Below are 26,673 nucleotides of genomic sequence, written 5' to 3'. Positions count from 1 at the left end.
TCTTAGAAAATAGATTAAGGTTGGTTGGTTGGTTTGGGGAAGGAGACCAGACAGCGTGGTCGTCGGTCTCATCGGAATAGGGAAGGATGGGGAAGGAAGTCGGCCGTGCCCTTTCAGAGGAACCATCCCGGCATTTGCCTGGAGTGATTTAGGGAAATCACGGAAAACCTAAATCAGGATGGCCGGATGCGGGATTGAACCGTCGTCCTTCCGAATGCGAGTCCAGTGACTAACCACTGCGCCACCTCGCTCGGTATAGATTAAGGAAAGGCAAACCTACGTTTCTAGCATTTGTAGACTTAGAGAAAACTTTTGACAATGTTGACTGGAATACTCTCTTTAAAATTCTAAAGGTGGCAGGGGCAAAATACAGGGAGCAAAAGGCTATTTACAATTTGTACAGAAACCAGATGGCAGTTACGAGCGTCGAGGGGTATGAAAGGGAAGCAGTGGTTGGGAAGGGAGTGAGACAGGGTTGTAGCCTATCCCCGATGTTATTCAATCTGTATATTGAGCAAGCAGTAAAGGAAACAAAAGAAAAATTCGGAGTAGGTATTAAAATCCATGGAGAAGAAATAAAAACTTTGAGGTTCGCCGATGACATTGTAATTCTGTCAGAGACAGCAAAGGAACTGGAGAAGCAGTTGAACGGAATGGGCAGTGTCTTGAAAGGAGGATACAAGATGAACATCAACAAAAGCAAAACAAGGATAATGGAATGTAGTCGAATTAAATCGGGCGATGCTGCGGGAATTAGATTAGGAAGTGAGAGGCTTAAAGTAGTAAATGAGTTTTGCTATTTGGGGAGCAAAATAACTGATGATTGTCGAAGTAGAGAGGATACAAAATGTAGACTGGCAGTGGCAAGGAAAGCGTTTCTGAAGAAGAGAAATTTGTTAACATCGAGTATAGATTTGTCAGGAAGTCGTTTCTGAAAGTATTTGTATGGAATGTAGCCATGTATGGAAGTGAAAAATGGACGATAAATAGTTTGGACAAGAAGAGAATAGAAGCTTTCGAAATGTGGTGCTACAGAAGAATGCTGAAGATTAGATGGGTAGATCACATAACTAATGAGGAGGTATTGAATAGAACTGGGGAGAAGAGGAGTTTGTGGCACAACTTGACAAGAAGAAGGGACCGTTTGTTAGGACATGTTCTGAGGCATCAAGGCATCACAAATTTAGCATTGGAGGGCAGCGTGGAGGGTAAAAACCGTAGAGGGAGACCAAGAGATTAATACACTAAGCAGATTCAGAAGGATGTAGGATGCAGTAAGTACTGGGAGATGAAGAAGCTTGCACAGGATAGGGTAGGGTAGCATGGACAGCTGCATCAAAGCAGTCTCAGGACTGAAAACTACAACAACTACTATCTTGAAACAGTGAGAGTCAGAATTTTTCTGTCGTTGTTCGATTTCTAAGTTTAGTACAGGAAATAACAGTAACAAAAAACCGAAAATCGGTTGTTTCAGAAGCCAGTTATTTTGAGCGGTTTGTTTTAACAGTTAGGTTAAACTGGTATGGAAGAAACCGATATAACCGAAAACCGATTATTTTAGCGATATCCACCATACCTAACTGTCACAGAGGCTATAGTGTCTCTTTTTAAATATTCAAGCTGATGTATTTGAAGTAAATAATAGAAGGACTCTGAATAATATTGTATGGACATAACGCCAAATTAATTATGAAAATGTATCAAATTAGCTTCAAAGAAAGACTACATCGATTGCAATGTAATAAATACATTATTTATATTAGATGAGATCGCAGTGCATAACGTTCTCGAAAGTAACATTATTATCTTTGTCATTGTATATAAGAGAAAAAAGATATTTAAAATCACTTCGAGTCAGATCATTTCTTCTGTTGCATGTAAGGTACGCTTGCTATTGTAAAGCGGTAGCTTTTGTTCTCGTACGTACCGAATAATTCAAGTGTGTATTCTGTGCTTAGTGGAAATATATTTACAAAAAGTGAGTGCATTTTGTTACTTAATGAACAATGCAAACAATTCTTCCAGAATTAATAATTGCAAGAAGTTATTTAACAATTTTTCAGTCTCTGCGAAGCGAGCAGCGGTGATCTTTGACTGGCAACAGTTGGCCGCCATTACGCGGCGTATTTAATTTTTTTTTTTTTCCTTTTTGTGTAACATATCACCACAGCCGGAGCAGAAAGAATCATTTCAAGTTATTCAATTAACTAAAATGCAAAGCTTCGCTAATTTGATTTTTGTCAAAAATGCATACTTTCAAAGATATGATTTATTCTAGGTCAGAGGACTTAGCCTGCATTACATTTCGCCGAAAGCATTTGAAGTAATTTGTAGGGAGCCTGGCGCTCATTTGAAACATAATTTAATATTTATCTTTGGCCACCTACACCCCTTTCTTGTGTTTCATTTAATAATAATAATAATAATAATAATAATACTGGAACAGAACCATTATAACAGATAAAACAACACCACATAACAAACCTGACATCATACTCACCAGTAAAAAGAAGAAATTAACACAACTAATCGAAATATCCATACCCAATACAACAGCCCGCATCTCGTGGTCGTGCGGTAGCGTTCTCGCTTCCCACGCCCGGGTTCCCAGGTTCGATTCCCGGCGGGGTCAGGGATTTTCTCTGCCTCGTGATGGCTGGGTGTTGTGTGTTGTCCTTAGGTTAAGTAGTTCTAAGTTCTAGGGGACTGATGACCATAGATGTTAAGTCCCATAGTGCTCAGAGCCATTTGAACCATTTTGAACCCAATACAACAAACATACAAAAGAAAACAGGAGAAAAAATTGAAAAATGCATCCAACTGGCTGAGGAAGTAAAGGACATGTGGCATCAGGATGAAGTTGACATTATACCAATTATACTATCAACTACAGGAGTCATACCACACAATATCCACCAGTACATCAACGCTATACAGCTACATCCAAACGTATATATACAACTACAGAAATCTGTAATTATTGATACATGTTCAATTACCCGAAAGTTCCTAAATCCAATGTAACATATACCGTACAGTTAAAAGGAAGTCACGCTTGATCAAGGTCCGCGTCACTTTCCATTTTTAACCAGACATAACGTCTGAGAAAGGAAAGAAATAATAATAATAATAATAACCACAGAAAGGAAGGGATAATCAAATTCTATCAAAAATCGTTCTTCCTGCACACCATTCTTGACTGGAACACGAGAGGGGGAAGTGACCGTGCAAAAGAAAGTAACCTGCCCTGCACACTATAGAGTGGCTCGCGGAGTACAGACGTCGTGGACGGGACGTTGACCGCGGTGTAGTGTCCCTGCCTCGAGTTACTCCAAACAGCCGCAGGGCCCCTCGACAGTGTCAATGCTGGCAGTGGAACCTTGAACGCTTTTAGGGCCGTCTGGCTGGCGGCACTTCCGCAGTGCCGGCGTGTCAGCGGCCGCGGCCATTCTGTACGTGCCCCCCAGGACACTGGCTCCCCCGCACAGCGGCAGTCCGAAATAACTCTGCTGACGGCTGGGGCAGCGGCGCGGCGCGCCACTAAATGTCGCTAGTCGCCGTGCCATGGCGGCCGTCTTCCGAGGCGCGTGGTCCAGGTGCTCCCTGTGCGCGCGCAGGCTGTTTACTGCCGCCGTGCCTCCTGGTGACAAAGGCTCGCGTGAGTAAACATTATTTGTGGCTGCCTGAACACTGTGAAGAATACAGCTTGTATGACAACTACTTATTACTTATGTTGAGACCAGAGATTCTCCGAGCGGTGTAGAGGCGCCTGTAAGCGATCACACTGGTTTGTCAAATTCGCTGTTTACTTTCAGCGGGTTTGTCAAACAAGTCTGCAGACGTCCTAACCAAGTTTGTCAAAGTTTGGTGCACACCTCGTTTATTGCGCCGCGAAGTATTTTGACACAAATATCATTGGCTACCATCGCAGAAAAAAGTATATTTTACATTGATTTTAGCGCAGTATATAATAAAAAGAAAAAAAATGGCGGTCGTCCAAGGAATGGTTGAAATTACACTGAGGTGACGAAAGCTATCAGAAAGAGCTATGCACATATACAGATTGCGGTAGTATCGCATACACAAGGCGTAAAGGGGCAGTACATTGGCGGAGCTGTAATTTGTGCTTAGGTGATCTACACTGCTGGCCTACTGGCCATTACAATTACTTCACAACGAGGATGACGTGCTACAGACGCGAAATTTAACCGACAGGAAGAAGATGCTGTGATATGCAAATGATTAGCTTTTCAGAGCATTCACACAAGGTTGGCGCCGGTGGCGACACCTACAACGTGCTGACATGAGGAAAGTTTCCAACCGATTTCTCATACACAAACAGCAGTTGATCGGCGTTGCCTGGTGATACGTTGTTGTGATGCCTCGTGTAAGGAAGAGAAATGCGTACCATCATGTTTCCAACTTAGACAAAGGTCGGATTTCAGCCTAACGCGATTGCTGCTCGCGTTGGTCGAGATCCAATGACTGTTAGCAGAATATAGAATCCGTGGGTTCAGGAGGGTAATACGGAACGCCGTGCTGGATCCCAACCGCCTCGTATCACTAGCAGTCGAGATGACAGGCAGCTTATCCGCATGGCTGTAGCGGATCGTGCAGCCACGTCTCGATCCCTGAGTCAACAAATGGGGGCGTTTCCAAGACAACAACCATCTGCACGAACAGTTCGACGACGTTTGCAGCAGCATGGAATATCAGCTCGGGGACCATGGCCGCGGTTACCCTTGACGCTGCACCACAGACAGGAGCGCCTGCGCCTCAACGTCGAACCTGGATGCACGAATGGCAAAACGTCATTTTTTCGGATGAATCCAGGTTCTGTTTACAGCATCATGATGGTCGCATCCGTGTTTGGCGACATCGCGGTGAACGCACATGGAAGCGTGTAATCGTCATCGCCATACTGGCGTATCACCCGGCGTGCTGGTATGGGGTGCCATTGGTTACACGTCTCGGTCACCTCTTGTTCGCATTGACGGCACTTTGAACAGTGGACGTTACATTTCAGATATGTACGACCCGTGGCTCTACCCTTCATTCGATCCCTGCGAAACCCTACATTTCAGCAGGATAATGCATGACCGCATTTTGCAGGTCCTGTACGGGCCTTTCTGGATAAGCATTACCTCTCACCGACGACCTTCACTTAACTACCGAAAGCATCATTTATATAGTTAACGGTACTAACAGACAAACAACACTGCGTGAAATAAGCGCTGAAAGAAATGTGGGGCGGACAACGAACATACCCGTTAGGATAGTGCTGCGGAATTTGGCGTTAATGGACTATGGCAGCAGACGACCGATGCGAGTGCCTTTGCGACTGCACGAGATCACCTGCAGCGCCTCTCCTGGGCTCGTGATTGTTCCGGTTGGACCTTAGATGAATGAAAACGGTGGCCTGGTCAGATGATTGCGGATTTCAGTTGATAATAGCGGATGTCGGGGTTCGTGTGTGCCGCAGACACTTCGAGGCCGTGGACCCAAGTTATCAACAAGGCACTGTGCACGCTGGTGGTGGCTCAATAATAGTGTGGGCTGTGTTTACATGCAATGGACTTCGTTTGTTCCCAAACGACGATGGAATGTTTATGGATGACAATGTGCCATGTCACTGGACAATTGGTTTGAAGAACATTCTGGACTACTCGAGCGAGTGGTTTAGCCACCCAGATCGCTTGATATGGATAACATGGAACATTTATAGGAGGTGGTCGAGGAGTCTGTTGGTACACAAAATCCGGCGCCGGCAACACTTTCGTAATTATGGATGTCTGTAGAGGCAACATGGCTCAATACTTCTGCGGGGGACTTCCAGTGGAATAAATAACTCGACTGAACACCTAAGAGTGATGTTCAAACCAACCTTCGCAACTATGACAGTTCTTATGATAGTGACACTGATATTTTTTAACCATAGCCTGGAGACTGTAAGCGGTGTTGTCCAGCGGTCGTATTGAGCATAAGCAGGCAGAAAGACCCGTCATTATTTGGCTACATAATTGCCCCAAAATCTCTGGAAACATAAATCTTGAAAGAATCCTCAGGAAGCGCAGTCCACCCACGAAAGAGGTACTCCATTGGTGATCCTGAGAGTGGGACTTACCAGGACGAACTGACCGGGGTAATAGGGAAGTCACAAAAAGTGAGCAACGCGTTTCGTCACAGGCCTGTTTATTAAGCGTGACAGCGTCACAGAGATGCTGGTACAACACCAGTCTGCCGGAACAACGTGGCTGCTACGATCGCAGGTTCGAATCCTGCCTCGGCCATGGATGCGTGTGATGTCCCTGGGTTAGTTAGGTTTAAGTAGTTCTAAGTCTAGGGGACTGATGACCTCAGACGTTAAGTCCCGTAGTGCTTAGAGCCATTTGAACCATTTTGAACTACTCCAGTCTCAAATCTAACAATAGTCGTACGTATCACGGAGATGTATTCACTGTGAAAATACAGAGAGCCTACATTCGTAAAAGAGGCAATCAACATTTTTCTTTCTCCTACTTAGATACAGCGAAAAAAATAAGAGGGAAAATTAATAAAACAGTAGTACTGCCCACGCACCGTTCTGTACTGGAGCAGGACAGGGAGGAAATTACTGTGGTACAAAACCCACATTCCCCCCTCCACACACACACACACACACACACACACACACACACACACACACACACACACACACACACACACACACGAGAAGTGCGGAGTTCATTCGTGGCAAAGCAAGATAAATGACGGGGAGCGATAGTGGTCCATTACATAACTGACGAAATAGGGAATGCATCCCCGACTGCAAAGTTCACAGAGACCATCCTAGTACCTTGATCTGTGTCGCGAGTGCCTCTCGACATCGAACAGTTGTAATTGAACAGTTCGAACCTCTCTAATGCTGACTTGTAGGGAACGATGGCTGATACGTTTTAGCGCTAAAAAATATTCCCTGTTCTAAAATATGGTTTAGACTTCACCGTGCTTTGTAGTGGAGTCGTATCGCACAGCATTGTGTACAAACACGTAAAGTGACCAGTGCTTTCCTGTGATACTGGAAATGATCAATCAGCGAATTAATTTCGTTAAAATTTTCTTCTATAAAATCCTTTTCGTTGACATGCCATGCGGTGCCGTGGAATGCCATTGCGTCGATGGTTGGTACGAAGGAATGGTGCCACTTAAACCGAGTGAGGAGTATGACGTGTCGTGAGGTGAAATGTGAACTGGGCTTTAAGTAGATGCTTACATGCTTGTTTCGGCAAAGTTGAGTCCCTGTTGGTGCGAAGTCCATAGAATCTGGGGAACTGAACAATTCTCCAATAACGTTATACTATGACAGTAACGTAATGTAATGGATGGCATGAAGAATTTGTTACACTCATGCATTTTATCAGGGAATTAAGTTGTAAATTAAAAGAAAGTTGCCTTCTGTTTTTTTTCCGAAGTGAGAGTGAAACCGAAATTATATAACCATCATCATCCCCTCTTTACAGGAGCAATTTTGGACGTAATAATTTTGGATCACATTAATTTTTAATGCAACGCCTTTCAAACAGAAAGGGCCATCGCCGTCTTAGCGTCCGCGGATAATTAGAGAGGTTAGTTGGTTTGAAGAAAGACGCCAGGAGCGCAGGTATGACTTTCTGGGAGACAGGTTTCCATTACCTGGCTAGTGCTAAATGGCAACTAACAGATCTGGAGAGTTGCCTCAAAACTCGCTTGTAAGATGGACGTAGCTTTTCACACCAACGGCCGTGTTGGGTGAGAATAGAAAATAGAACTTTCGTTGACAGTGTTATTGTTTTCTTTGTGGGGTCAGTTTTTAAATAGTGATCAGCAGAAACACTCAGGCTCACTTTTGTCGTTGTCCTGGAGCAGTCAACACGTAGCGTAAGCGTAGTCTGTATCCATCACAGTGGACCTCTACTTAGGCACCATGCTGTCGAAAGTCTGGCTCTGAACCCCCTCACACTTCAGGCGTCAATTATCCTCGTGATTCACGCAATCTGACGACAACCACCGCCAGCCATTTGTATAACATTGCGAGATGGTACACTTCCTCTTTCTCCTTATTGGTAGGATCTCTCTCTCTCTCTCTCTCTCTCTCTCTCTCCCCCCCCCTCTCCCCTCTCCCCCTTACTGGCTTCCTTTATATGATTCTGTAACTTACATTTTTAACTGATGCTTGATCACATCTGAAATCTGATGTTACCTACTAGTACTCTCTTCTCTCCTGGTTTCAATACTTTGCAATCGTTTTCATATTTGCCTTTAAGTGCACAATAAATTTTGGTTAATGACCCAAGTTTGGGCTCTTCCCTTCGTTGTGGACGTGTTACGGCCCTTTCTGTTCACGTACATCCTAATACGTTTTGATTTATCTGTGTTCAGATTGACTGCTTGATTCACGCCTGTAAGTAGGATCGACTCAAAAGCCATCGAAGGTCACACGGTACGGCGTTGCTTTCTTTCGGTTCTACAAGTTAGAAGAGGGAGCTGGGGGAGGGGGGGGGGGCGGCGAGGTGTACTCCGATCAACCGATCTTCCGATCTAAGGTGCGCATGTTAGTGTATGCTGTGACGATAGAAGGCCAGCAGCATTCATGTAAATACGCTTGTGTGCATAAACTGCCAAGTAACACAGCTCGATGAAACTTCGATCCTACGCAGAAAGAACTGCTGCATTAAAGTACAAAAGGTAACTAAAACAAATACGCAATGGGACAATAATGACACTGAGGTCACCGCGATTTCTGATTGTCCTCTGGACATCACAGAAGGCGGGACATGGTTCTTAATAGTGTTTGTGATGATCACGGACGGTAATGCATGCTGAGGAATGTGCCCCCATGCTGGCCACGAGGTTGGTAAGGTGTTCTTGTGGTAGGGCGTTCATCCCTCAAGCGCGGTTTACCAATTCTGGAGGGTGTCGGTTCATGTGAAGCACTGCGTTACAGCACCCCAACACAGCCAACATGTAATCGATGGGATTTAAGTCATGGGAAGCTGTACAGTATTACAGTAACGTTGGCCGTGGCGAATCGCGGTGACTTCAGTGCAACTGCGCGAGCGGTTCTAGGCGCTTCAGTCTGGAACCGCGCGACCGCTACGGTCGCAGGTTCGAATCGTGACTCGGGCATGGATGTGTGTGAAGTCCTTACGTTTTTAGGTTTAAGTAGTTCTAAGTTCTAGGGAACTGATGACCTCACATGTTAAGTCCCATAGTGCTCTGAACCATTTGTAACTGCTGTCTTTGAAGAAAACTCGTTTCGGTTCGTCCCAATGCGTATTCCTTCTCTACAATACAATGACCAGTGTTTCTATATATGGTTACATCGAGATACACGGTGACAATTACTGAACTATGTGAAATAAAATCGTCATAACTTCTGAACAGTTTGCCTTAGGACGCTCAAACTGCACGGCTGGCCGCGGGGCATGAGGGGAATTAGTGTGCGCATTCGCTCGCGCCTTGTTTTTGTCAGCCGTGTGTACGTGAAAATGTCACGGTACAGCGTGGGTGAGCGTATAGCGCTTGTGAAGGCCTACTAAGCGAGCAGTAACAGACCAACTGCGGCTCAAAGGAAGTTTGCGACCGAGTTAAAGCTGAAGACAACCGGTCAAAATGTACTAACAATCAAGAATTTGATTCGCAGGTTTGAGAGAAAGGGTAGTCTTCGTGATGACAGTGTTGCCAATGTCAGTCGTCCAAAAAGGGTGAAAACGCCTGAAAATATCGAGAAGACACGCGCTATGTTTCAAACCAGCCCAGGAATTCGATCAGACGAGCTACACGACAGATGGGAATCAACCGGGAGCCAATGCGACAAATTGTTGTTAAAGACCTGCATCTCTTCCCAGACAGGATTCAGACCCATCGGCCATAAAGCCCCAGGGCCGTGGAACTGCGGCACTATTGTCCGCAGAATTTACGAACCGACTTTGATGTCAATATGGTGTGGTTTAGTGACGCTCACTTTCATTTGGATGGGTTCGTCAATAAGCAAACTTGGCGCTTTCGGGGGACTGAGAATACGCGTTTCGCGATCGAGAAGTCTCATCACCATCAACGGATGACAGTGTGATGTGCAGTGTCTAGACACGGAATAATGGGTGCAATATTCCTTGATGACACGATGACTGCCGAACGGTACGTGAAGGTTTTGGAAAGTAATTTCATTCCCTTTATCCAAAGTGACCCAAATTTCGACAAGATGTGGTTCATGCAAGACGGAGCTCGAGCCCATCGGAGCAAGAGAGTGTTTCATGTCCTGGAGGAGCACTTTGGAGACCGCTTTCTGGCTCTGGGGTACTCAGAGGCCACTGGCATGGGCCTTGTTGGAAGCCATATTCTTCGGATTTGAAGTCAAGCGAATCCTTTATGTGGGGCTATATTAAAGACATAGTGTACAGTAATGACCCCAAAACCGCTGCTGAGCTGAAACCAGTCTTTCAGGAGCTCGTCGACAGCTCGATGTTCCGACACTTCAGCATGTCATGCAGATTTTTGCTATTAGTGTGGGCCACATCATCGCCAACGATGGCATATCGAAGATGTCGTCCTAAATCCGAATATCTGTAGTAACGTTTACATGTTGAATATAGCGTGTGCCCACCGTAGTTTGTAACTGATTTACGTTTTTCTTTCATATACTTCGAAAATTGTCACCCTGTATGTTGTTACACGGCAGTGACACATCATGTGAAAGTTACTTACGTGCCCCTTTAGTTTTGCACACCAGTGTATAATCAGTAGTAAATATGCAACTATGATGATGATGATGATGATGATATGACGACATGATGACAACGCACCCAGTACCCGGGCAGAGAATGCAGCTAGGACATGGACATACCTTACACTGTGGTAGGCTCCTCAAAGCATTGTGCCACGTGAAAATGTCACATAATGGGTGCTGGAAGAGCTCTTTGTGGAACCTATGATACTAGCATGTATTGTATATAATCAACGTGTTTTGATAAAGGAGCTTAGACTCAGTGAGATTTTACTCGACCAATTACTACAGTTTATAATCATGTATTTGAAAATAACTCTATTTTTGAAACTATGTGGTTAACGTCATAATGTGATTATCAGCAGATAATGGTCTAAGGTTTAAAACGGGTCGTAACGAAGAAAAAATGAAAGTACTACAGCCGTAGAGATCTCATATACTGCGGGATCTCCTTCCACGATTCTTGTTGGCTCACTCATATTAACCCTTTGTTTGCTGCCGTACTTGAAAGGAAGTAGCCGGTGACGTGTGCGTGGATTCCGTGCCAGTAGACGGAATTTACGACCAGTGTTCAGACAGCACAGCCCAGCGCGGCGCAGCCTGCAGCGGAACTATCTTTGTCGCTGGAAGGGCAGAGCCGACAACTCGCTGCTACGCGGCGTCTCACTGTCGTCCTTCGCGGAATCCTCGCCGCGTAGCGTTTCTCGGAAGCCCAGCCCACAGTGGCGCGCTCGGTGTGCTCCTTTTTGCTCTCCAACCGTCCCGGACACGGAAATAATCGCCTGCCTCTACCCCTTCCTATTTCGTTGTACCGACTATCCCTCTTGTTTTCCTTTCGAATTCACTGCTTCGACCAAGCAGTACCTCTTGGTGTAAGGTAAGCAGCGTTTAGGTAGCTCGGTTTAAAAGAGATCGTGCTGCACGAATACATCGAAGTCCGTTAATTAACATGTTATCTTCCTGCGAGACGTAGACGTGTGACTTGTTGATGCGCAGTTACTTCCTTCGTGAGGCAGGCTTCACATCTGCAGCATCGGTCGAGGATGTTATCGTTGCGCTATAATTTCCCTTCCGGCTTCCGCGTTTAATCCTGCTGTTAGTTACCCATTACACGTTTTTATAGTTCCGCAGCGACTGGAATAGGTATACGTCTCTTTTACGCCTACAAAGATTTAACTCTGTTCTTGACCATGCACGTTGTAGGTCCGTATATCACCAACCACTGCACGATGAAGTTAGCGTACCTGAGTAACCAAGTCGAAGCATTTCCGTTGACTGTCTTACAATGAACAGTCGCCCGCTCGGTTCAGAGGTGCCTGGTTCGAATCCTCTTGGTGGCGGAAATTTTTTTAGATAAGGCCGACAAGGGGAGGAGAGGTGCTGTGTATAGTTCCTGATCAAAAGGTTTTGCGCCATTGTCCTGGACTAGGTATAATTCTACTATTTGTAAGCAACGTTTCATTATTTTGTGTGTGTGTGTGTGTGTGTGTGTGTGTGTGTGTGTGTGTGTGTGTGTAATATATATATACCCTGTGTATGAAAAGGAGTTAGTCGAATGGGTCACAAATTGATGTTATGTTATGTTAACCGGGGACCTAGAAACGACGAAGAGGCTCCGTCCCCGCCGCAGCCGCAGTGGTCCGAAACCCCACGACGGCTACCGCAGTCCACTTCACCTCTCTGCCGCCCCACACCGAACCCAGGATTATTGTGCGGTTCGGCCCCCGGTGGGATCCCCCAGGGAACGTCTCACACCAGACGAGTTTAACCACTATGTTTGCGTAGTAGAGTAATAGTGGTCTCTGCCGCCCCACACCGAACCCAGGATTATTGTGCGGTTCGGCCCCCGGTGGGATCCCCCAGGGAACGTCTCACACCAGACGAGTTTAACCACTATGTTTGCGTAGTAGAGTAATAGTGGTGTACGCGTACGTGGAGAACTCGTTTGCCCAGCAATCGCGGACATAGTGTAGCTGAAGCGGAATAAGGGGAACCAGTCCACATTTGCCGAGGCTGATGGAAAATCGCCTAAAAACCATCCACAGACTGACCGGCTCACCGGACCTCGACACAAATCCGCTGGGCGGATTCGTGCTGGGGACCGGCGCTCCTTACCGCCCGTCACAAATTGATACTCTCACAGGTATCTGCTGTTGTCTTGACCGTAACTATGGCAGCCTCGTGATGGATGTGCCGTTCAATCTGTGGTATGCTTATGACAGAGAGAAACCGAAGTAGCAATAAGACGTTAAACTAGCTTAGCGTGAGGTACATTTTCAATGCGATGGCTTACAGCCTAATTGTTTGTCGTTGATAATCCGTCCGTCGGATGGAGACGTTAACCTCGGCGGCACCGTTGATGGTATTAGAATGGGGTGGACTACACGCTGGCGCCGAGTCGCACCCTCTCACCCCTCCTGTCATCGAACGACAGACACAAGCATGACACCACAGTGTACAAAAATTCATTAGTTATCGCCACGATGCAAATACACACTTAATACATCATAGCAGGTCAGGGGAAAGCAACGGCAAATCACACCACTATCTTTATCCAGTGCGGCAATGCTGATTTCCCGCATCTGCCTCCATGACTCAATCCTCAGCACTGGACTGACTTGACTGTCGCTGCGGCTGATGTCAGATGATACAGCGTATTTGTAAATAAGTAATTTTCATTTTTATTGCTTACTAGCTGTACCAAGCCACGCTTTGTTGTGGCTCAGTCTGCTTAAATGGAAAAGAAAGAAAAAGGAAAGCACAGGCTTATAATATTATGGGAATTGGATATATATCCTGATCTTCTCCTCACTTTTTCTTTGACCATCACCTCCTCCCCCTCCTCCTCCCCTATTCATCTTCTCCACCCCCTCTCTCAGTCCACACCACCTCCTCCCGCTCTCTGTCCATCTTTTTCTCCTTGTTTTCTATGTCCATTTCCTCCCACCACTGTATCTCCTCTCCCACCCTCTGTTTGACCTTGAGCCTTGCTGATTGTTATTGCAAATTCAGGTTCTGTAGTAGTCTAATTACAAACCAATAAACCATAAATACAATTTTCCTATTTGCAAGCAACGTTTCACTTGTGTGTGTGTGTGTGTGTGTGTGTGTGTGTGTGTGTGTGTGTGTGTGTGTAAAAGTATATCTATATTAAACAATTACATAACTAAAAACACATCCTTATTACCATGCAACATTGTGTGAAAATTTCGAAGCAATCGGTCAAGAACTTTCGCGGATTAACTATTTCGAACAAAGAAACAGATTATATTCCAATATGAGACACAGAACAACATACATGTTATCGAAGTTTTTCATCTTCTTCCCTTATGCTACGGCGGGAAAGTAGTCTGTGTTGACAGGCAGGATGGCCACGTTGAAATATAACGCTCTGACAAAACCAGGGACGCATCACGAAGGAGTTACTCGAATGGCTCACAAATTGATTCACAGGTATCTGCTGCTGCCTTGTCCGTAACAATGAGCTTCGTGATGGATGTGCCGTTCAATCTGCAGTATGCTTATGACAGAGAGAAACCGAAATAGCAGTAAGACGTTAAACTAGCTTAGCACGAGGTACATTTCCAATGCTATGTCATCTTCTTATGTGAATCGGTAAAATATATTGATATTATAGCGCCATCACAGTTTAATCAATATTAGAATGATTTCTGTAATCAATTTTTATTTTTGAAAGTTTTTTAAAATTCTGACCAGCTTTAAACAGTCAGAAGACAAGTAGATTTTTCAGATGGGTAAATAAAAAATGCTTACTAAAATACAATTGAGAATAGTTTAAAGAACTGTACTTCTAAACGTACTGTCTTTTAATTACTTTGTGTAATTATCTGTACGTCATACCAGCGTCAACAACCTCTAGGATAACTTTGAATCCTACATCTGTTGGTCTGAAGCATGTATGGGAGTGTCGAGTGATATTATTTTTTACACAGTTTATGACTTGGCGCAGTGCAGGAGAATGAAAGGTATATCGTGTCGTATTTTCGATGTCTTACTGTATTTTCTCATTTACTTCAATTGTAGATTCTGAGAATGGCTATTGCATAGCAGAGAGTGGTAATTCAGTTAAAGAACTTTGCGATAAAGATAATTAAATTAAAGTTACCTAATCAGGCAGCTGTCTTATGTATACTGTATACAAAGTCGTCCGTCCTCATTGCAAAAAAATAGTTCAAATAGTTCAAATGGCTCTGAGCACTACGGGACTTAACATCTGAGGTCATCAGTCCCCTAGAACTTAGAACTAATTAAACCTGACTAACCTAAGGACACTACACATATCCATGCCTGAGGGAGGATTCGAACCTGCGACCGTAGCGGTCGCGCGGTTCTTGATTGAAGCGTCTAAAACCGCTCGGTCACAACGGCCGGCGTCCTCACTGCAATGCGAGCTGATGCCTTCTCGTAGTACCGTACATTTAACAACAATATTTCTTTGGTTTTGAACGCTTAAGTGTAATGGGTGCCCAAAACGAGTTGGACAACGTATGTATGGATGTGAATTTATTTAAAAAGTCTTGTTGGTTGACTGTGTCCTACTTCACGGAAGTGGGCCCTGTTGAACAGCCTTACGTAGAAAGACGGAAGAAATCGTTTTATTTGTCGTGGGCTGGTCTTGTTTACAGGCGGCTGGGATTTTCCTGGTTGGCTTAATGGACGCGACCTAATTGGGTAGCGAGTGGAGGCCGGTTCTGATTATAGTGCCTAGCAGCTACCAGAAGCCGGTGGCTGCCCGCGCATGTCACCAACACCAGAGACAGACTCAAAGGTTCCCCTGTTTCCACTCTGTTCGCGTACTGACATGGTATTTGGAAAATTCCCCATCTTGGAAGGAAACAAAAAACCTCTTCTGGACGGATGGAGGTGGTACTGAGAGTGAGAAGGAAAGTCTTAAATTCGCAATGGCGACCTAGACTCTTCAGTCCGGAACCACGCGGCTGCTACGGTCGCAGGTTGGAATCCTGCCTCGGGCATGGATGTGTGTGATATCCTTAGGTTAGTCAGGCTTAAGCAGTTCTAAGTCTAGGGGAACGATGACCTCAGATGTTAAGTCCCATAGTGCTTAGAGCCAGTAAAAATTTACGATCGTTTCTGATATTGCAGTTACTGTTCCCACTTCATATAAAAATTTATGTAGGTTACCAATTAATAGCAAGGTAAGTGGCCAGAACCGCAAAAGTGGCCTTTGCATCGTGGTTTCCCCTTGGACATCGCTGCTGCCTGCCGAGAAATGATCGGACGAGTTCTAACATACATCTCCATTGTTGTCAGTGAAATTGCCAAAGGAAATTCGTCCCGTTATTTTTTAGTAAAAACTTCTTTGTTTTTCATTCGTTTACAGTACGATACGTCACTTACAATATTCTTCTTGCCTCACGTTTATGGAGAGTAATGGGTAATAGTTTTTTTTTTTCCTTTGAATATCGATGTTTAAGTAACGTCTTTCGGTTTACAAATGTAGTCCCTTGTTATTTATTTCAGTTTGATAGTTTCTACGGTGGATCACTAATGCTGACGTAGCGTTCGATCGGAAAAGTGGCTGTACTACTCGTCGATAAAAGAGGCCAAGATGGTCACCCCAATCAGAGTTAGTTACTTCCAAAAAAACACGCATTATGCAACAGATAAAGCTGACTGCTAAATCAGTTTATATACAAAGCTATCATCCACCATTCTATCCGTCTGCCAGTTTTGAATAAGTTGTACTTTGTTCTGTTATATTTGGCCTAATACTGAAGTCCGATTGAAAACGGTTTGCCGCAGCCGCTTGGTATTCTTTCACATACTAGGAAGTGAAGATGCCTAGTGAAAGTGCCTGGAAATCAGAAAAGCAAACATGGGATCCTATTGCGATTGCACTGCCCACAGTACCCGCTTGGGTTTGGAAAACTGGTCACTAGGTAAGCCTTCAGAAAAATGCATGTAGTTCCAATATATTATTTTCTTTTTCACTTACAAATATTTTTGGTCTGATACCGTATGATATTTAAACTGTGTAAGCGGTAAGCTTTTCTAAATAGCCATGCTCTGGTGAAAATTGAAGTACTCTTTGAGTGGCCACTTCACCCCACCCCTTCCACCCCTCCTCCTCTGCAACCCCCGCCCCTTTCTATGCGGCCCGAAGTGTCGCCCTACAAAGTCAGCATAAAAGTTTGACGACCGCTGCTGTAGATGGTGACAGTCCACTGCTTACCTACGTCAAGGTTGAGGGGGGAGGGTGTGGGGGGAGAGGGAGAGAGGGAGAGGGAGGGAGAGAGTGTGAGTGAGAGTGTGAGTGAGAGTGTGACTGAGAGTGTGACCCTATAGTCACACGTAAGGGAAGCTGCCCTATTTGTTGGCGTGTGGAAGCACACTATCTGCCGTACTACAGGGAAGGGTGTACTACTAGCAACCACGTTAGATGACGCAAGGGCAGTGGTCATAAAAATAACCTAACCGACTGGGTCCGGAGTTTTCATGCCACGACATGTAAATGGCAGCTGGTTTTAAACTGGCAGAAATTAGTTCTGTCAGTGAATTCAGTTCCATCTCAACAGTTTCCGAGGGAAAGTTGCAAAGGGAGGAGCTCCATGCAATGGTCATTTGGAGTCCGGTACTTCGCAAAAGGTCTTTACTCACTGAGATAGACAAAGCTGTACGTCTTCAGTGGGGCAAACAGCACAGAAGCTAGACAGTGGCTGACTGGAGGCATACAGGGTGGGACAACGAGTCTCGAACTTGTTTCTCTTTTAAATAATGAGAGCCGTCGAGGGCACCGACTGCCCAATAAGGTGTTTAACGTGCAGTGTGTGGAAGCAGTACAATAGTTTAGGCCGCTAGTTTAATGTGCCCGTACTCTAACTAATGTAATAACAACAAACTGAAATATTACCACATTCTCAAACACAATTTAGTCAAACATTGCTATTGTTGTTTCAGCGAAATTGTCTGTATGTGGCATAATATTGCTACAACTGACAAAACAGTAAAAACACTCCAGCAACGCCATGCGAATTCGAAGCCACATACGATCGAAATCTTCAAAAAAATGGTTCAAATGGCTCTGAGCACTATGGGTCGTAACATCTATGGTCATCAGTCCCCTAGAACTTAGAACTACTTAAACCTATCTAACCTAAGGACATCACACAACACCAGCCATCACGAGGCAGAAAAAATCCCTGACCCGCCGGGAATCAAACCCGGGAACCCGGGCGCGGGAAGCGAGAAAGCTACCGCACGACCACGAGCTGCGGACGATCGAAATCTTACGAACACATTAAAACAGAACCAAATGCACCTTGATAATTATTCGTGAAAATAAATACGCTTTTAGCTGTCGCTTTGCTTTTCAACGTGCTAGTTCAAATATAATGACAGTAATGACTGTCGTCCTTGATGAGATGTAGTGCAGGTCAGGGCTTAATTCCATCCACTACCTTAAAATGACGTCTCCAGCTTTGCTAGAAGAAAAATTACTAAATCTGCGCTGATAGTAACGCGCCTGTAAAACTATAATGTAAATTTTGAATGTGGAGCGCAATGGCGGCGGACTGCAGCGCCCCAGCGATGCAGTTTTCGCTGCGCTACACACGTACAGCTCAAATCACACTTTAACTTATTATATATTCGACATCTGCTCAGTAAATTAGGTACCGTTACAGACCTAGACAAGCAATATACGTAATAACGCTTCGGAAAACACACACATACACACACACACACACACACACACACACACACACACACACACACACACACGAGGGAGGACTCGAACCTCCGATGGGGAGAGCCGCGCGGACCGTGACAAGGCGCCTCACACCGCATGGCTATCCCGCGAGGCTTGTTGTTGTTGTTGTTGTTGTTGTTTATGTAGGGTATTTGTTGCTGCTAGTCACATACATGTGACGCCCTTATGGCCCTAATATGGTCAGGCCCAATAAGCAATAAATAAAATAAATAAATATCTCGATTGACACTATTCCAGCCACGCTGTTGCAGCTTAACTGGCCAACTATATCGCTCAGTATTATTCACACAGAAAAATGTCTGTGGCTATTCGGAATAGCGGGTGAGACGTGCAATTTCTTAGATCTGCGGGATCTAGCCAGCTTTGAGCAGCCTCAGCTGCATGTGGCGTACGTAAATAAACGAATGGACTGCCTTCCGCGCGTAACTGAGGCCATTATGAAGGCTTGAAGTAGTATCACACGGTATTAGCGTGGTTTCTTCTGTCCTGCATGCTTTCGCTGAGTGTGCCAGTAACTTTTTACTGAAAATAGCTCTCTGCCCACAATATATCTTGCGGTTTCTCTAAATATCGACATGGCTTCTTGAGAAAAGCATGACCAATTTGTTTCCTCCATTTTCTCGGGACATGGCTTGTGTACCGTCTCTAATGACCTCGTTCCCGACGCACGTTAACCTTAATATGACTTACTTGCCTCCTTACTGTAACTTAAATGCAGTTCTCCTTGGAAACGGCCCGGCGCGTCTCTGAATTCAAAACTGGCAAATTCGTGGTTAAATTTCTAAGAACTTCACTCTTTACTTTCAATTCCATTCGTGATACTTTTCCAGTTTATTAACAGAGACAATTGCAGTTGGCGCCAAATGTAGTGAATTATGTTCTGATTTGAATAATAGCAATAATTTAAACTTTTCATTCCGACGAATATTTTGATTAATTGAAATAAAATACTCATAGAAAATTAGTCTCCTACTGTAGTCAGACGCTGGCGGGTTAATGTACGAGGCGATCATTTTGTCCACAGTTAAGCCTGCATTTCAGCTTGTTCACTAAGATTTTTCAGAGGCACCAAACAGCGTAATATTGTTCGGTTTTGCTTTCAAAGTGGTGTTTCCATGTGTTGTTACCAGTCACTATGGTGTGTCTCGTCGAATATCTACCGGTTAAGTTGTCGGAATCGAAAAACACGAACCAGTCGACCTGCGAGGCCTTTTGCTACTCTTTAAGTGAATGCGGTACCCAGTGGGTACGTTGTTTGGCGAGAGATCGATGTTCGTGTGCAGCTGTTCATGCTTCAGTCAGTTCAAGAGTTCGGGGAATGATTTTTGGTGGAATTTTAACGTTTTTCCTGCATTATTGCTGATGCCTAACGTTCGTAGCTACGATTATTTCGAGAAATCTAACATTGTATCATTTACCCAGTTCTAGAATGTAACTCCGGATTAGCACAGTTATATAATACCAAGCATTCTATAGATCTCCGTAGTGTTCTATTCGCTTCCCCTTTGCTAAATATGCTCAGTTTCTGTAATCATACCTCCAGAGGACGACCTCGACACTGTGAGTTATTCGCACTTGCAGGGCCACTAAAACAAAAGGCGAATAACTTGTGCACCACTCCATGCATTGGGGAGCAGTGTTCTCCTAAGTCTGTGTTTTTCAATCTGTGGGTCGCGACCGCCTGGGGGGTCGCAAAGCCTTGCTTAGAGGATCGGAGTCGCAGGAGGAAGCGGAAGAAACTTGTCTCTTTTATGCTCGCTCAGAGCGAAGCGCGAAGATATTAATCACGTCCGTACTTGCTGGCGTACTGGGACAACTGTTCGTAGTGACCGAAAACGCGCTGACCCCTTCTCACCCGCACACCACTACCGCGGCAAAGAATGTAATTATATCTGTGCCCGCAGAGCACTGCGCCATCTTTACACACTGCACTTCATTTCTCGGTCAGTACAGTATCAATAGAACGAAAATCAAATACGTTGCCTTTGAAATCGCTGACATACTTCTATTATGGTTTTGGGGGTCGCCAAAATATTTTTACTTGGAAAGGCGTCGCGTATTCAAAAAGGTTTAAAAACACTGTCCTAAGCTATTACATGTCGTGTGTGTGTGGGGGGGGGGGGGGGGGGAGGAGGAGGAGGAGGAGGAGGAGGAGGAGGAGGAGGCGGAGGAAGAAGACGATTTCAGTGGACATTCCGTATTCTCAGCTGCTTTCAGTCGTGGGTTTATGACGACAGTAAGATTCCTCAGTGAGCGACGATAAATGAGGGCATTGGTTACGGACATTGCAGCTTTCACTTCCTCTACTGCAGTGAAAGGGATTGGAAATTTGTGGTGAATGGGGCGGGGGGGGGGGGGGGGCAGAGTTTCGCCGCGAATCTGTGCGTCGGCGTCTTTATTGCTGGTAATCTTTTCCTTAGAAGAATTAATTGCAGTATTCACGCACCTTAATTTGCATTTTGTCTCACTAACATTAAAATAACACGAAAGTTGTTTCATGTAAGGGCTCAGAGCACAGACGTCAGTTGAAGCCCGTCCAGCATCTTAATGAGTCTCTTCGTTAAAGTCCTCTGTTAAATGTAACCTCTTAATGTTGTGTTTAATTGACAGTCAGTTCTGAGTATGTTCTTCGAAACAATATACTTTCGTGAATGAACACCCATCAGAAAGACGGTTGAAAACTTAATTCTTTAACATCAGTTCTCACTCGACAAGTGTGGTGTACATATCGGCAAAACACCCAAATGTTTTATTTCTATTTTAAGTGAAACTGAAGAGCAGAACAGGAATACGAACACTTTAGTAAGACCAATATGGTTGAGGCATGTTTCACTTTTTTTGGCCTAAGGACGTCTCCCTATATTCTAACCTTCTTGGGAGGGAGTGTCCGCTGTCAACGGACAGATGTGCAGCGTGTCAATTAAGGGAATGCAGTGCCGGTGTAAATATTTCGTAAAGGAAATACCGAACTAATTTCGCTCAGACATTGAGATACAGTAATGCGTACATGTTTCGTGGCTGGAGGCTTTAAATGTAGATGAATATATTTGACGTAAAACCAAGCGCAATGAGGAAACTGCCTGCTCAACAACCAAGGTCGCATCCACCAGGCTGACGTCAGTAGTTACTCTTAGGTTACGTTTACACTGCCTGCGATGCGATGCGACGCGACGCGATGCGAAGCATAATGGCCAAAGCGATGCAATACGATGGAGCGTTCACATTGCACACGATACAGCACGCGCGCGCGCGATCTGGCCAGCAATTGAGCAATCTCGGCACGATGTCGTGTTTCCTCGACCCAGTAAATTCTTTTTTATTAGAAAACAGTGCTCTGAGAATTCAACGCAGTCGTGAATGGGTGCATGAAATCAACAAGGAAGGGAGGGCTTTAGGAGAATTTCATCATTTGTACAGTGACTTGAGAAAAGATGAGGATAAATTTTGGAGTTATCCAGAATGAGTACAGAGACATTTGATTACATAGTGTCGTCTGTTTCAAATAGATTACAGAAGCAAAACACAAATTTCAGAATGGCTATTATCCCTGAAAAAGTTATGATCACCATTAGGTAAGTACAGTATTAAGTTTACAGCAATTATTTTATTATGAAAGATTTACAAATTGTGATAAATTCAAACTTTCTTTTAATAAATTTTGACATAGTCGACAATGAGAAGTAAAATAGATCACAGTTCACTCACTTAAGTATCAAAGTTTTCAGAATCTTGGTGGCTTGAAATAACAATGTTATCAGGTTCAATTTCAGAAATGACTATTTCACTCTGCGGATTTCCAGCAATTACGATCTAAACTGGATTTTCAGGTGCATAGGGTGACATCAACGAATGTGCAGTGGAAGTGGTTGATTGTTCAAATTCTTCCAAAAGAACCTGCTGAATTTTAATCCTGGCTCTCAACTGAGCTGCTGGTGATAGTTTTCGCATTGCTGGCAGCAGACTCACTACAAAATGATAGCTGTCATCTTGCGTTTCTGATTTCGACATTTATTGCTCAATTAGCTTCAACTTTTGCTCCTCTATATTTAGCAACTCAGAGTTTGTCGATTTCTTGGATCTCTTGTTTTGGTTTGTGTGTAGGGTGGGTGAGGGAGGAGGCATCGAAACGCTAACCTCTGAACTTACAGACAGTCTTGAAGCCCTGGCTTGGTTGGTTTCATCAGGTGAAACACTCTCTCTCTCTGTAAGAGCTGGTGAAAATGGTACGTCGTCGTGTGCGTCGTCGTGTTGCGATGCTGTTCTTTTACTGTGATGAACATTAGTCTTGGTCTTCCGTGGCGTCATTATGTCAGTCAGGAAGGTCATTAGCTCGTACCACGGCCAATTGGATTGGAAATGCGGCATACCACCTTCGTCTCCTGAACGTTCAGCACGAGTTTTTTTGAGTTCAGAGCGGAAAGTGTCACGTAGGTTCTTCCATTTATTCTTCAGTACCTCGCCTGAAAATATAGACATGAAATTCCAAAATGACAGAGCAAACAGTAGTGCTTCAAGAAGAGCGAGGAGTGTCAGAGAGGCCTTCAAAAACTATGTCAACAGTCATTAACGCAGATATATTTCATGTCGAAATTATCAAATACTGTAACTATTCTGAACGTCATTTCATTATCAAAATACTGTAATAGTATCTATACACAATTAAAATTAGAAAATAAACGAAGTTGTTTGTGTTACTTATTTCTTGGAGTCTTGTAGCTATTTATTTTACTTGTTTGTACTTACTGTCTGTTCCACAATCTTCAGCTATTTCATTCCATGCTTGACGAACAAAATCCCTATTGTGGTAATATTTATTTTTCTGCTCCCACAACACGGAGCTTTCATGCCCACTGTTAATTAGTCTTTCGATGTCCATTGCAAGCAAGCAATTACTTCAGACGCAAGCGCAAACAAGCAATCGCTCCAAACACTCGTGCGAAACGCAAATTCGGTTGCGACTACAGAGGAGTCATCGCATCGCACCGCATCACATCGCTCGGCCCAGCCTGCTGTCTAAACGGGCACCGCTCTGTTGCCACTGTTAAACCAAGCCTGCCCATTGTCACGCGATTTCAGCGCTTCATCGCTCCGCTCGGCTCGGCATCGCATCGCATCGCATCGCATCGCGGGCAGTGTAAATTTAGCCTGGCAGGCTTGGTTGAACAGTGGCAACAGAGCGGTGCCCGTTTAGACTGCAAGCTGAGCCGAGCGATGTGATGCGGTGCGATGCGATGACTCCGCTGTAGTCGCAACCGAATTTGCGTTTCGCACGAGTGTTTGGAGCGATTGCTTGTTTGCGCCTGCGTCTGAAGTAATTGCTTGCTTGCAATGGACATCGAAAGACTAATTAACATTGTACGTGAACGCTCCGTGTTGTGGGAGCAGAAAAATAAATATTACCACAATAGGGATTTTGTTCGTCAAGCATGGAATGAAATAGCTGAAGATTGTGGAACAGACAGTAAGTACAAAAAAGTAAAATAAATAGCTACAAGACTCCAAGAAATAAGTAACACGAACAACTTCGTTTATTTTCTAATTTTAATTGTGTATAGATACTATTAAAGTATTTTGATAATGAAATGACGTTCACAATAGTTACAGTATTTGATAATTTCGACATGAAATATATTTGCGTTAATGACTGTTGACATAGTTTTTGAAGGCCTCTCTTCTTCAAGCACTACTGTTTGCTCTGTCATTTTGGAATTCCACGTCTATATTTTCAGGCGAGGTACTGAAGAATAAATGGAAGAACCTACGTGACATTTTCCGCTCTGAACTCAAAAAAAAACTCGTGCTCAACATTCAGGAGACGAAGGTCGTATGCCGCATTTCCAATCCAATTGGCCGTGGTACGAGCTAATGACCTTCCTGACTGACATAATGACGCCACGGAAGACCAAGACTAATGTTCATCACAGTAAAAGAACAGCATCGCAACACGACGACGCACACGACGACGTACCATTTTCACCAGCTCTTACAGAGAGAGAGAGTGTTTCACCTGATGAAACCAACCAAGCCAGGGCTTCAAGACTGTCTGTAATTTCAGAGGTTAGCGTTTCGATGCCTCCTCCCTCACCCACCCTATACACAAACCAAAACAAGAGATCCAAGAAATCGACAAACTCTGAGTTGCTAAATATAGAGGAGCAAAAGTTGAAGTTAATTGAGCAACAAATGTCGAAATCAGAAACGCAAGATGACAGCTATCATCTTGTAGTGAGTTTGTTGCCGGCAATGCGAAAACTATCACCAGCAGCTCAGTTCAGAGTCAGGAAAAAAATTCAGCAGGTTCTTTTGGAAGAATTGGAGCAATCAACCACTTCCACTGCACATTCGTTGATGTCACCCTATGCATCTGAAAATCCAGTTGAAATCGTAATTGCTGGAAATCCGCAGAATGAAATTGTCATTTCTGAAATTGAACCTGATGACACTGTTATTTCAAGCCACCAAGATTCTGAAAACTTTGATACTTAAGTGAGTGAACTGTGATGTATTTTACTTCTCATTGTCAACTATGTCAAAATTTATTAAAAGAAAGTTTGAATCTATCACAATTTGTAAATTTTTCATAGTAAAATGATAGCTGTAAACTTAATATTGTACTTACCTAATGGTGATCACAACTTTTTCAGGGGTAATAGCCATTCTGAAATTTGTGTTTTGCTTCTGTAATCTATTTGAAACAGATGACACTATATAATCAAATGTCTCTGTACTCATTCTGAAGTAACTCCAAAATTTGCCGGCCGGTGTGGCCGTGCGGTTAAAGGCGCTTCAGTCTGGAACCGCGTGACCGCTACGGTCGCAGGTTCGAATCCTGCCTCGGGCATGGATGTGTGTGATGTCCTTAGGTTAGTTAGGTTTAAGTAGTTCTAAGTTCTAGGGGACTGATGACCACACAAGTTAAGTCCCATAGTACTCAGAGCCAACTCCAAAATTTATCCTCATCTTTTCTCGAGTCACTGTACAAATGATGAAATTCTCCTAAAGCCCTCCTCTCCTTGTTGATTTCATGCACCCATTCACGACTGCGTTGAATTCTCAGAGCACTGTTTTCTAATAAAAAAGAATTTACTGGGTCGAGGAAACACGACATCGTGCCGAGACTGCTCAATTGCTGGCCAGATCGCGCGCGCGCGCTGTATCGTGTGCAATGTGAACGCTCCATCGTATTGCATCGCTTTGGCCATTATGCTTCGCATCGCGTCGCAGGCAGTGTAAACGTACACTTACTCCTCGATGACCTTACGGTCGTTTCGAGTGAAGTTGGTTGTGAGTAGCAGTTGTTACTGTGCACAAAGCTTCTTTCTTTCAGATTCTGTGTCAAAATCCGAGGACGGTGAGAAACTGACGCGGCAAGTAATTTCGTTGTTTACTAGCAGGAGCGCACCATGCCAAAATAGTGGACTTAATCCAGATCACTCGTCACTTGCGAAAATGTCGATTGTGCAGTATCTATTAAGCATAACGAAACTTCAACTTTTGACGAGCAATCTTATGAAATTGAGGTCTACATATACTTGGAAAACTAGTTCGCATCGTTTTCCTATAAGTTTAATAAACACAACAGATACACTTAACAGAGTAACCAGTAATATATTCTCCTTCACTGTTCACAACAGTCTACCGACGCTGCGTTAACTTCCAGATTCCGCGAACGTAAAAGTCACATGGTTTTGAGTTGGAGAATTCGTCGAACGTACGGAAAGGAAATTCCTTGAAGGTTGTTCGATAGAAAGTGAAAAAGGTGAAAATCTGAAGGCGCGATATCAGGTGAATAACGTGGCTGCGGAGTGTCTTCCCAAGCTAACGTCTGTCTAGTGTTTTTGTCAGTCCAGCAGAAAGCGGGAGGGCGTTGTCATGGAGCAGCGTCAGTTGACGCACTCTTCCTGGTCGTTGTTCGTGGACTGCGTCCGCATGACATCTCAGCTGTGGACAATGAAGTCAGCGGTGATGGTTACACCTCGGGGAATAAATTCCTACTACACCGCACCGTCGCTATTCCACCAGATTAACGTTACTTTTTGTTGATGCATGCAGCTCTTTGTACGGGGATTTACTGCTTTTGTTTGCGTTCAACCATTCCTTTCTTTTCCTTACGTTAGCGTAAAGACTCCATTCCCCGTCGCCAACAACGGTGCAGTATAGAAATGGTCGCTGTTGTTCACAA

General features: G+C 44.3%; 1 protein-coding gene across 5 annotated transcripts in view; it reads left to right on the top strand.

The window, feature by feature from the left end:
• The window catches only part of LOC126458384 (CD109 antigen-like), a 260,318-nt gene that overhangs the window by 20,202 nt on the left and 213,443 nt on the right, over window positions 1-26,673 (top strand). For 4 of the 5 annotated variants that reach the window (XM_050095367.1, XM_050095366.1, XM_050095371.1 and 1 more), the window contains exon 1: window positions 3,561-3,658. The exons of the other annotated variant lie outside the window; for it this stretch is intronic. In XM_050095367.1, coding sequence (XP_049951324.1) covers window positions 3,565-3,658 — 94 coding nt within the window. In that variant the 5' untranslated portion in view covers window positions 3,561-3,564. Of the gene's footprint in view, window positions 1-3,560; window positions 3,659-26,673 lie in introns of those variants that run through there. 5 annotated transcript variants of the gene reach the window in all.

Source organism: Schistocerca serialis, chromosome 2 (assembly GCF_023864345.2).
Source record: "Schistocerca serialis cubense isolate TAMUIC-IGC-003099 chromosome 2, iqSchSeri2.2, whole genome shotgun sequence".
Classification (NCBI taxonomy): Eukaryota; Metazoa; Arthropoda; class Insecta; order Orthoptera; family Acrididae; genus Schistocerca; species Schistocerca serialis.
The sequence above is the reverse complement of the archived record's forward strand: the minus strand, read 5'-3'. Positions and strand labels throughout refer to the sequence as shown.